The sequence below is a fragment of the Petaurus breviceps genome, unplaced genomic scaffold (genome assembly GCF_028583685.1).
Source record: "Petaurus breviceps papuanus isolate PSGF00001 unplaced genomic scaffold, PetGlider_PUasm1.0 174, whole genome shotgun sequence".
NCBI classification, from domain to species: domain Eukaryota; kingdom Metazoa; phylum Chordata; class Mammalia; order Diprotodontia; family Petauridae; genus Petaurus; species Petaurus breviceps.
The window spans coordinates 49,963,963-49,977,297 of record NW_027185761.1 but is presented as its reverse complement, the minus strand read 5'-3'; the positions used below and the strand labels follow the sequence as shown (position 1 = coordinate 49,977,297).

General features: G+C 39.5%; 1 protein-coding gene across 3 annotated transcripts in view; it reads right to left on the bottom strand.

Moving 5' to 3' along the window:
• Positions 1-1,059: 1,059 nt before the first annotated feature.
• ADAMTS9 (ADAM metallopeptidase with thrombospondin type 1 motif 9) overlaps positions 1,060-13,335 on the bottom strand; it is a 194,803-nt gene continuing 182,527 nt past the window's right edge. For all 3 annotated transcript variants that reach the window (XM_069084173.1, XM_069084174.1, XM_069084175.1), the window contains 3 exons: positions 11,642-11,746; positions 3,996-4,090; positions 1,060-2,580 (listed from right to left, as the gene is read on the bottom strand). In XM_069084173.1, the coding sequence (XP_068940274.1) occupies positions 4,001-4,090; positions 11,642-11,746 (195 nt within the window). In that variant the 3' untranslated portion in view covers positions 1,060-2,580; positions 3,996-4,000. The remainder of the gene's footprint in view (positions 2,581-3,995; positions 4,091-11,641; positions 11,747-13,335) is intronic.

Here is a 13,335-nt window from a genome sequence, read left to right as displayed (position 1 = left end):
ATGAACAGTGCAGCACGTTATAATAAGAATCGTCAGGGATTTTACTAAATCTCAGAAAGGGATGAGTTTGATGAGGAAAGTGGACAGCAAAAAGGGATCTTTTAAAGCAACATTGGGCAAAAGAAAAGCATCAAAGAAAGGAGATGAACATTGGTTGAGGTGGAAGTTATAATGAGAACTGTAATGATCTCATGGATGCTCAATGCTCCCATGTGTACAAGGTGGAATAGGGTGTCCAAGGCCATCTTTAGAGCTGAGGAGACCAGAAGTCACAAAGATGGAGATCAATAGTGCCAAGAGACGGGATTTGAACCCATGCCTTCTAACTTCAGTACCACTTTTCTTTCTACTGTCCCAATGCTGTCTTCTCCTGAGCAAATATAATCAAATCGAGAATGGGGATTGCTTTGTTTTCACATTCTCATCATAATGTTTGGCAGTTACCTTATAAATGTTTGTTGATTATTTAACAGTTTTTTTGTTGTTTTTTGCCTTTTGGAGGGCAATTGGGGTTAAGTGACTTGCCCAAGTTTACACGGCTAAGTTTTCTTTTTCTTTTTTTTTTTTTTAACAGGACTGTTAAACTGGACCGGGGAATGCCAAAGATACCATTTACCTAGATTTTGCCTAAATCTTGGCAAAACATTTCACAAATATCTCATGCTTCTATTATGAGTCTCTCAAAGCCAACCAGGATGGTTTGGGCTTTTGTTTTCTAAGAAACTGCCCTTCAATTTATCACACACAAACATTTGTGGGGTAGCACTGCTTCCAATGCTCAGCAATCTTCTATACTTATGCACAAATCTTAACTCTGAGCCCAATTTCTCTTGAAATATAGATCCAGCCCTAGTGTCCAGAAGAAGTATCTACAGGAATTAGATGTCCAAAGGGAAGACCAGTTGGAAATTGGAAAGGCCCAATGACTTCTCTCGCTTGGGAATTAGAACAGCAGGTAATATGATTAAAAAATCTGTAACCCATCCCAAAGGAGGAATATGGAAAACAACTGGAAACATTTCCTTAGCAATACAAATAAGAGTCTGGCAAACATACGGGTTGCAAATGGTTGGATGTGGTCACTGTATTTATTCATAATAGGTTTTAATAATGCCTTAATAATGGAAAATAACACATACATACATGGAGTATAATTTTCCCTGAAGTTTTGCTTGGGCTTGGAGAAAACTGTCCAACTTTTCCTAATCTCTTTGGTCCTCGGAATCAGGGAAAGAAATCTCAACCCAAGGGTCCTATACACGAAGGCTCTGGTGATACTGTCTTCCTTCCGGTCAGACTGGAAATATAGAAGGACAAACACCAAGTCTTTGGCACATCCATATCTGGGAGAAGTCTCGTACAGTTCGTTAATCAAAAAATGATCATCTTGGACTCCATAGTCTTTCTGCTAATAAACTCTGACTCCTTAGAGCATTCATGGAACTGGGATTGTCTTCAGTGACCCAGGGGCCCAAAGATCAGGATATGGGCAAGGATATAAATAAAAATAGACACTATACAATATACATGACCCACATCACTGGTAGTGTTCTTTAGCATGCCACCCTTCACCAGCCACTGATGTCACACTGGTCAGTGGGGGAAAGGAACTCTGGTAATTAGCTCATATTTTTGGGTTCTATTGGCAAAACCATCTGACCACATTCATTTTCCTGGCATTCTGTAATGTGGCAGCTCCATCAACCTCCATTGTGATTTGCAGGGAAATCAAGGCACCATGTGCAGAAGCAAAGTAGTGAGTGATTAATGATAGAAAAAGGACGGATTCTACTCACTTAAACAAAAAAAAGTAGACGTTCACAATAGGATAAACCTTTGATCATTTGATTTCATCGAAATGACTTTTTTGTCCATCCCAAGTTTTCCTTCCATTCCTCCATTTTTAGGTCTATGTTCTCTATTCTAATCCTAAACATCACTGAAAAACATATGTTAGCACCAACACAGTTGCTTTTCACAGAGAGCATGTGAAATTGTACATGGACTTGACAAAATTAAAAGCCTGTATATTCTGTGATACCAGTCTGTTACTTAACTGCTTTAAGTACGAACTGCTATTTTCCTAGAAACCATTCCATTAAAATGCCAAAAAAAAAAAAATACGTGATCATGTAGCACCTTAAGAGGGGTGTGGTTTTGCTTTTTTAAAAAATTACAATAAAAAAGTATCAATACAAACAATGTACAGATTGAAAGTAAACCATAATGTACCGTGATAAGAATACAGGAGCACTTTGTCACAGAACTACATATGATGTAGAGTACGTAAAATGCAGTAGTTTGACTGCAAAGGACGAAATGAGCACGAGAGCAGCCGCAATAGAAACATTTTACGTACAAAAATATTAAATCACAATAAATAATTTTAAACATAAATATTAAACTTTACATCATTAGGATATTCCACATATATATATATGTTTATGTACACACACACACACTCTTACACACATCAGTCTTCATGCACACACATACACACATACACACACACAAATTTAAGGTGGAGGTATTGCATTATGATCCTTCATCCATCCCATAATGGTTTCCTTTTTAGAGCACCTGTAAGGGGAAACAGAAAAACAACATTCTTTATAATGTATGCAAGTGTTTTGAAAACTTTAAAGTCTTCTAAAGATGATGATGAGTGCTAGTATTTACATATCACTTTAAGGTATGGAAAGGACTTTAAAATATCATCTCATTTGATCCTAACAACTATCCTGGGAGGTTGGTGCCATTATTTATTTTTTTTGCTTTTTTGTTTGGCAGGGGGAAGGCAGGGCAATTGGGGTTAAGTGACTTGCCCAAGGTCACATGGCTAGTAAGTGTTAAGTGTCTGAGGATGGATTTGAACTCAGGTCCTCCTGACTCCAGGGCTGGTGCTCTATTCACTGTGCCACCTACCTGCCCCATTGGTGCTATTATTATTCTCATTTTACATTTACAGATGAGGCAACAAAGTCAGAAGTAATTGTTAAATGTGTGTGCGTGTGTGTTTGTATAACCTACATCAGATTGCTTATCATCCCAGGGAGGGAAGAGGGGAAGCAGGGAGGAATAGAATTTGGAACTCGACACTTTTTAAAACATGTTAAAATTTGTTTTAACATGTAATTGGGAAAGAATATAAAATATATAAGAATAAAAAATATGTATATATATATATATATGTTTAAAATAGATAACACTCTACACTAGTGGAAGTCTCATTATCTTCTTGTTGTTGAGTCATTTCAATCATGTCCAACTCTTCGTAACCCCATTTGGGGTTTTCTTGGCAAAGATACTGGAGTAGTTTTGCCATTTCCTTCTCCAGCTCATTTTACAGATGAGGAAACTGAGGCAAACAGGGTTAAGTGACTTGCCCAGGGTCACACAGCTAGTCAGTATCAGTGGCCAGATTTGAGTTCAGGTTTCCTGACTCCAGGCTCAGTCTCCTAACCACAGTTATTAATTAACTGTCAAATATGCAACTCTCCCTACTTTTGGAACTTGCCTACTTTTAGAGGAACTGGAACATGATCTTAGAAGCTATTCTGTTGGAGCTGTTCTTACATAACACTAACAAGTGTTCATTCAGCTCCTGCTTGAGAGTCTCCCTCCAGGGACAGCCCCCCTCAATTTTGGATGGTTCTCCTTGTTAGGACATTTTTCTGAAACCTTCACTGATATCAATCACTTCTGTCTTCGGGCCAAGGAAAACTAGCTTCTTCCCTCTTGGCCATCTGTCAGTTAGCCCCTCTGGAAGGCTTCTTCAGCAGCCCCACGTCTTTGAACTATTCCTTCCAGGGGAATGGTTCCTAGCTTATTCATGCCCCATGTGAGGCTTCACTCTTTCTCTCTAGGGGCAAATGGCTGAGGGAGTGAAGGAATGACATGAATAGGTCCTGCCCAACGGTACTTGCCTCAAATTTTTCCCTATCCCCCAGACCCCGCACCCTTGATCCCCAAAGACATGCCCAATAACAACCTACCATTGTCAGAGCACTCGCACCTCCAGGCCAGTTCCAGAGGATGGTGTGCATTTCCCACAGTATCCACCACATTTCCCTGTTACTTTGGTGCCATCCTGAAAGGAGATGCATCGTGTTAGGTGGCCATTATGGTCATATAGTGTTTGCTCGTGTTCAGGAATGGATATTCCTAGATACCATTCCTGCTTCCTTTTATTTTCCCCTACGGTCAGAGCTTCCTGAAAGAAACCTGCTAAACAGAAATCAAACAACCATTTTATCAGCTCTAGTGGGCCGGAACCCCATCTGCAATCAAACAAAAAGTAGAGTCATTTTATTCATCAATTGACCAACTAACCACTGAAATGATGAAATGTGCTGCCCATTTCCTAAAAGAAAGGTGATGGACCCAGAGGGCAGATTAAGACATATAGGCATGTATGTTTTATTTGGAATTGTGGTTGTCATGGCATTGATGAAAGTTACTAAATCTTTCAAAATTGATTATCTTTATAATAATGCTATCATTTATAAATTCTCTGGTTCTCCTCATTTCACTTTGCATCAGTTCAGACTAGTCTTTATAGTCTTCTCAGGTTTCTTTGAGACCATCCTCTTGATCATTTCTTATAGCACAACAGCATTCCATCATATTTATAACTTGTTTGGTCATTCTCCAATTGATATTTCCAATTCTTTGTCATTGATCTCTTTTCTCTTTCTTTAAGGATGCAGAGTTATAGCTAGGGAAGACCTCAGAGGCCAACTGAATCCAACTCCCTCACTTAATACGTGAAGAAACTTACACACAGAGAGGGGAGATGACTTGCCAAAGGTCACACAATTAGTAAGTGCTAGAGGTAGGATCTGAACCCAGATTTTTTTAATGGCAAGTCCAGCACTCTACTCACTACCCCATACTGCCTCTAGGTTCTCTTTTGAGGCATGTTCCCTTAAGCTTTCTATTTTTTTTAATGAAAATGTTCCATTTTCTTTGTTCTTTCTCTACCCCCCCTTGCAACAATGATGTTCTTATGAACTTAGAAAAGGGGGTAGGAGTTGAAAGTAATCAGAAATGGGGTTCTCCTTGGACATTGGCGGCACTTTTCCTTCTCCTAGTCTCCATACTCAAACTGACCTCCCTTTTCCTGTTCATACCTACCTGTCAGAAAGGGCCTTCAGGGCCCAGAAGAAACAGACAGCCCTGTTTCAGGGGAGACCTGGGTTTTCTGATAAGTTAGGGGAATGCAAATGGTCATTTCTGTGATGAAAGAGATGACTTTAGAGAAACCCAGGGAAGACTTTGTATGAACTGATGACGCAGGGTGAAGTGAGAAGAACCAGGAGAAAAATTTACAAAATAAAAACAACCCTGGAAAGACAAACAGCATCCAAAGACCCAAGAACTCTGATGAATGCAATGACTAGCCATGATTTCAGAAGAAGATGCAGCATGCCAACTACCTTTTTTCAGGTGATGGACTCAGGATAAAGAATAAAACAAATATTTTTGCACATGGTCAATGTGAGAATTTATTTTAATAAATTATGTATATTTATTTTTCCCATGAAATTCATAGGTCTTATTTATAATTTTAACATTCATTTTAAAAAATTTGGAGTTTCACATTCTTTCCATCCCTCCAGCCCTTTCCCTACCCATTGAGAAAGTAAGCAATATGATACCTATTATACATGTGAAGTCATGCAAAACATTTCCATATTACCATGTTGCAAAAAAAAAAAATTGCAAGACAAAAAAAATCTGCTTCAATCTGTAATGAGTTTCTTGATTTTCTTTCTCTGGAGATAGCATTTTTCATCATGAGTCCTTTGGAATTGTCATGGATCATTGTGTTGATTAGAGTAACTAAGTCTTTCACATTTGATTATTATTACAATACTGCTATCACTATGTATGGTGTTTTCCCGGTTCTGCTCACTTCACTTTGTTATCAGTTCATATAAGTCTTTGAAGGTTTTTCTTAAATCATTGCCCCTACCATTTCCTATAGAACAATAATGTTCCATCACAATCATCTATAACAGCTTGTTCAGCCATTCCTCAATTGATGGGCATCCCCTCAACTTCCAATTCTTTGCCACCACAAAAAAAGCTTCTATAAATATATTTTTTTTACATACAGGTCATTTTCCTTTGTTTTTGATCTGTTTGGGATATAGACCTAGTAGCAGTATTGCTGGATCAAAGAGGTTTTATAGCCTGTTGGTAATTATGCATATTTGTTATAAGGATTTTCTTTTTCTTTCTTTTTTCAATTAGGGGGAAAGGAGAGAGGAAAAAAAATATTTGTAAATTGAAAAAAAGTACAGAAATGTTAAAGGGTCATTTGAACCATTACAGAAGAAATCACAGAAGCTTAGATTTGGGCAAGACTTTGGAGGAGGTCTAGATGAACTCAAATCTAAATTAAATCTCCTTTGCAACATGTCCAACAAATGGCCATCCAGCCTGTTTGAAGACCTCCAATGAGAGAGAACCAATACCTCCCAAGGCACTCAGTTCATTTTTGGAGACCTATAATTATTAGCATTTTCACCCTTAAATTAAGCCTCAATCTCCCTCCTTAGGCACAGGAGGAATCTCATTCTCTGGAAGGGGAGTGCTCGTGTGTATGTGATTCAATTCCCACCTTCTCCAAGGTGCTTTCCCTGTCTACTACTTTAATCAGTCAGTAACCCCTACCACTTAGCACTTAATTATATATATCTATAATCACAGAATTGCAATAATTACTCCTGATTCCAGAGGTCCACGGTGGCACACGGAATGCCATTAGTTCAAAGTCGAGTTCTATTTCTGCTAAGCTGTACTACCCCCCTCCCCACTCCAATTCACAGTGGTTGTTGTGTTTTTTTTTATCCCATTAGATTATTGTGTATTTACTTATGTTGGTATATGTTGTGCCCCCCAATAGAATATAAGCTCCTTGATGACAAGGATTTTTACATCCTCTGCTGTAAATACATTTTTGGTTTATTTAAGTCATCGATGTCATTTAGATTTGCTTTCATGATGTTCAGTTAAGCCTTACTAATTTTGAATTCTATGAACCTGGAATTCAGACAAGAATCTGGTTTCAAGTTTACCTTTGCACTAATTATGGAAGGAAAAAAAAGACTTGCTAAGCAAATGGATAAGATAAATGAGATTAGAGGGAGATCTGGACGAAAAATATAGTTTTATAACACTGTGTCATGCCCTATCCCTTATGCTTTATCATCTGTTTTCAGAAGTTGAAGAACAGAAGACTACCTGTCCACCTGTCCAGAAGGAAGAGAAAATTCACAATCAAATGAGCATTAAGTAGCCTGGTGTTTGATAAACCCAAAGATCTTAGTTATTCAGGCAAGAACTTACTATTTGACAAAAACTTTTGGGAAAGCTGGAAAGCAGTCTGGCAAAAACTAGGTATTGATCAACATTTCACATCATTTACCCAGATGAGTTCCAAATGGGTACATAACTTAGACACATAGGCTGGCATCACTGAAAAATTAGATGAGCAAGGAAGAAGTTACCTGACAGATCTATGGATGGGGACAAGATATAACGAGAATCACAGAAGATAAAATGGACAATTTTTATTACATAAAATTAAAAAGGTTTTTGCACAAACAAAACCAATGCAGCTAAAATTAGGAGAGAAATGGGTAAATGGGTAAAAAATGTGTATCAAGTTTTTTTTCTCATAAAGTTCTCATTCCTAAGATATGTAGGGAACTGATTCAGATTTATAAGGACAAGAACTATTCCTCAATTGAGAAATGAGCAAAGGATATGGAAAATTTTTCAAAAGAAGAAATCCAAGCAATCAAAAGTCTTATTTATAATAGCAAACAGAAAAAAACCCACCTCTAAATCACCAATAGAGAAAAGCAAATTAAAACAACTCTGAGGTACTACCTCACAAAGTTGACCCCCACCCTCGCCAAAAAAAAATGACAAATGTTGGAAGGGTTTTAGAAAAACATGTATATCAATGTAATGTTGATGGAACTATGAAATGGGTCCAGCTTTTCTGGAAAGCAATTTGGAACAATGGCCAGAAAGCTATTATACAGTATATACCTTTTTTTTTTTTAAAGCAATTGGGGTTAAGTAACTTGCTCAAGGTTACACAGCCAGTTATTTCTGGGTGTGGTGGTAAGTATCTGAGCCCGGATTCGATCCCAGGTCATCCCGACTCTGGGGCCAGTGCTCTTACTCACTGTGCTACCTGGCCACCCCCAGTATATACCTTTTGACTAAATAATACCATTACAAAGTCTATACTCTAAAGAGATCAAAGAAATAGAAAAAGGATTCATATGTATGAACATATTGATAACAGCTCTTTTCATGGCATCAAAGAATTAGAAGTTGAGAGGGTGCTCCTCTATTGGGGAATAGTTTAACGAATTGTGGCACATAAGCATTCTGGAGTATTACTATTCTAATAGTAATTACAGTAATTACAGCACTATTGTTCTGTAAAAAATGATGAAGGGCATAGTTTCAGATAAACCTGGGAAGACTCAGATGAACTGATACAGAACAAAGAGAGTAGACTCAGAAGAACATTTTTTTACAATAACAACAATATTGTAAAGACAAAACAATTTTAGTGAAGTTTTTTACCGTGAACAACTCATGATAAAACATGATCCCCACCTCCTGATAAAGAAATGAGAGACTCAGAAGGAGCGTTGAGACATATTGAATATCGGATATGGCCAATGGGGAAGATTGTTTTGCATACATTTATAACAGACATTTTGTTTCCTTTCTTTCTGAACAGGGTGAGAAGATGAAAAGAAAGTGAATTTTCATTTGTAAAAAAAAAATTCAAATTTTAAAAGTGTGAACTTTTAAATAAGAGCTCTTATCGGGGCAGACAGGTAGCACAGCGAGTGAGAGCACCGGCTCCAGTGTCGGGATGACCTGGAGATCGAATCCCGGCCTCAGACACTTAGCATCCACCCAGAAACACCTGGCCATGTAACCTTGAGCAAGTTACTTAACCCCAATCGCTTAGGGGCGGCCAGGTGGCTCAGCGAGTAAGAGCACTGGCTCCAGTGTTGGGATGACCTGGGGATCGAATCTGGGCTCAGATACTCAGAACCACACCCAGAAATAACTGGCTGTGTAACCTTGAGCAAGTTACTTAACCCCGATTGCTTTAAAAAAAAAAAAAGAAAATAAGAGCTCTTATCACTCAAACTAGTTCTGCTTAACTATATACACAGGAAAAACCACATGGATAAAGAATGGCCATTGTTCAGACTATGATATGCATGCAGTAAGATGGACAGCGCATAGAGTTCAGCCACTGGTAACCATATCCTGTCCAGACACAGCAAAGGGACAATGAACTGGACCCCGAACTGAGGAAGAGGAGAGCAGGTTGGTGCATATTTTGGAAACTGTACAGTGGTTTTTTTTGGTAATGGCCCTAAGCTGCTTAATCAAACAAAAACCCATGTTTATAATATCAATATCCTTTTGGTAGATAGCTAGTATGTTAGACTTAGAGTAAGGAAAACAAGAATTTGAATCCTGTCTCATATTTTATATGCGTGACCTAGGTCACTTAACCTTTCTCAATCTTCATCTGGAAAATGGGATTAATAATAACACCTACTTTACAAGGTTGTTGTGAGAATCAAATAAGATATTTAAGTACTATGTAAGTGTTCTTCATCATCATTATCTTTCTGGTGTTCCTCTGTGGCTCTGACTTAGAAAATCACAGTTTCTTGGGGCAGCGAGGTAGTGCAGTGAATAGAGCACCGGCCCTGGAGTCAGGAGGACCTGAGTTCAAATCTGGCCCCAGACACTTAACACAGAAACTAGCCGTATGACCTTGGGCAAGTCATTTAACCCCAATTGCCCTGACTTCCCCCTTCCAAAAAGCAAAAACAGACAAACAAAAAAGTCCCAGTTTCTTAAGACTTAAAGTTGAAAGTCACCCAAAGGACAATGGAATGGTGCATGATGGGCATATGTGAGTATCTTGGTTCTTCACTCTTACTCATCTCACATACCCAATCAGTGGCCAGGTCTTGCATTTCTACCTTTACTGGATCTCTCATCTATGACTCGTCTTTCCCCCTGCCACTCATACTCCACATATTGCTAATATAACTTTCCTTAGGCACAGATCTGACCATGTTACTCTCTTACTCAATAAATTGCATCTACAACAAAGTATAAACTCTTCTGTTTGGTTTTTATAGCCCTTTTACAATCTGGTCTCAATTTAACTTTCAAGCTTCATTATATATTATACCCCAACATACACTATATGGTTCACCCAAACTCCAATCTTTAGTCATGGTACTTAGATGAGGTGAGAGACTAAAATTTCCTTTCCTTACCCACTCCAAGTTTTGGTTCCTGCTGTAACTCTCTCTACCTTCTTGAAAACTTTGAAAAGCAGAAAAGGCAGTATTCATTACAATATCAGACTAAAAAACTGATCTGAAAAACATGGCCCAAGACAACTGCCCTGAAAAGATACTATATAATGATAAAAACAACAATAATAGCTAACATTCACATAGAACTTGAAGATTTGCAAAGTGTTTTAAATAAGCTATCTCATTTTACTCTCATAACAAGCTGCTGTTACTATTCTCATTTTACTAATAAGAAAACTAAGGCAGACAGATATGTGACTTCCCCAGTCATATATGACTGAAGATTTGAACTCATGTCTTCCTGACTCCAAGTCTTGTACGCTAACCACTATGCAACCCAAATTCCCACAAGTTGGGAGATCTAATGGAAAGACTATTGGTTTTGGAGCTAGAGGATCTGAGTTTAAATCCCACCTGTCATTTACTCTCTGTGTGATCTTGGGCAAGTAACTCAAACTCTCTGGTCCTTGGCATTTTTATCTATATATTTAAGCTCAGAATCTAAGATCCTATAAAGTTATGGCCCAACAGACAGAGGGATGGAATTAAGAGTGTGGAAGACCTGTGTTGAAAGGCCATCTCCAATACCACCTAATCATTCTCAGTTTCTGTTTCCTCTTCTGTAAGACAGTCACAAAAACAGCCACAGTGCTGACCTCACAGGGTGACTGTGAGGCTTCAGTGAAAGAATCAAGGCAGCAAGGAGCATTTATTTAGTGCCTACTACATGCCAGGTACTGTGGGAGAGGTTGTAGTGAAGTTCTTTGTCCACTTGAAAGCATCTGCTGTTATGTTTCGGCATCCCTGGGAAACCTCACCCGCCAGTGTCCAGGCACCAAGCAGCCTGACACCCCATTTTGCTTCCTTTTTTCTTCATTACTCTATTTTGCCAATGTTCATATAGGCAGAACTCCGTCCTGCTAATTACCGGCATGTCTGGGTTGTGGGCTATTTCCTGCTTTTAGCTTCATGGTTAAGCGGCTCCCCCTAATTACCCGAAGTTGTTCACATCTCATTGAAGAATTTACCACAGGAGAAGCTTGATTAGGGGATGGAGGGGGCACCAATCAGTGCTTTGCACTTGATTTAACTATCAAATTCTCTTCTCAGCCTCCTGCAAAATGGTTTGAAAGGTGGTGCAACAGGGGGAAAACCACATTATGCTATCAGAGTGATGGCATAGTTATAGATGTGTGTGTGGTGGTGGGGGGGTGGTGTTGAGGCTGGTGGAGGGGGATGCTTACCGGTGACTTTTTAATTTCAGAGACAGCGTAGTTCCCTTGTGAGACCCATCTGGATGCATCTGTTAACGACAGGCCAGTTCCATAAAGATTGATGCTAAAACGTCCCTGAAACAGATGGCCAAAGAAAATTCTCAGTTCAGCCTGACTTCCTGGGCTACACAGAAGGAGATGCAGCTGGATGGGGCAGGGATCTTAGGGGTATAGACACAGGCCATCCGGTCCACCCCACTCACTTTACAAATGAGGAAACTCACAGTCACAGATTTGCCCAGGGGGACACATCGAGGATTTGCATTCATGTCTTCCTGACTCCAGGGCCAATGCCCTCTTCACTGAGCTCAGACTCCTCATTTTGAGGATGAGGAAACTGAGTCCCATGGAGGTTAGGCAACTCACCCAAGGTCACACATATAGTAAGTGAAGGAGGTTGAATTTGAACCCAGGCCCTTCACAGATGAAGAAACTGACTGTAGGACTAGTATACCCCCCTGTACTACACTGCATTTGCTATCTGAGGATTTGAATGCCTTCAGAAACGCAGGATTAAATAACCATTATAATTATGCCAAGAGGGTCTTGCTGCTGAAGGTTTCCATACTTTGGACAGCATCTGAATGAAGCATCTCTTGTATGTACCAAGGTACCAAGCTCCATAGGCTGACCTTCCTAAAGGCAGCTTTGAGGAAGTGTTTTCTTGCAGATGGCCAGCAGAGGGCACCCTTGGTCCACCCATAACGGGCTTAATGCCCAAAGGCAATTGGAACTCTGTTAGGGAAATAGGATCTGCCCCATTTACTTAAGACCCCTTGGAATGTGCTACAATTCTCTCCAGATCTCCTAGAAGAAGGTCAGAGGATCACAGGCTTGGAGTGGGGGGAGACCTTTGAGGTCAAAGTCCAACCCCTTCACTTCACATATGAGAAAACCAAGGTCTGCAAACAGTCCTAGGGGCAGAGCTGAGGCTTGAACCCTGACTGTCTTACTCCAGTAGCCTGCCCCCAACCCCCACCAGGGGCCCTGTGTTTTCTAAGTCAAGACATTCCTTTTGACATCTTCTATGACCCATCAGTAAATTCTTAGGATCATAGACCAGAGATAACCCAGTTCTGTCTCCTTATTTTACAGAAGGAGGAAACTGAGTGCCCATGGTCACAGCTAACACTCACCAAAGTGTTACTTGCTGAAGGACTATATGGTCCTTTATGGTTTTCAAAGCACTTTTGCCTACATTTTCTCCTGGGACCTCACAGCTCCTCTGGAGGGGTGGGGTGCTATTTTTATCTCCATTTTAGAGATAAGGAAACTGAAGCTGGGAGCTATTAAATGACCTGTCCAATGTCACCTGGTTAGTACACATCAGAAGCAGGAGCTGTCTTCCCAACTCAAAGCTCAGTGTACCAAGCTTGCCACTGCATTGCTGCCTGGAACTTTATCTAAGACTCGGGCTTCGTTGTTGAAACTAACTTGCACCAAGAAGAATATAAGCTCCCTGAGGACAGGGTTTGTGTCATTTTTGTCTTGGGGATCCACAGGACCTAATCCAGTGTCTTACGCAGAGCAGATGCTTAATTGGTAAATTAAACAAATCTTGGTAATTACTTTTAAAATATCTAAACTATTACTAATGCAAAATCAAGTATTTTTGTATATATATATAATATGTATATATGTATGTGTGTATATATATAATATGT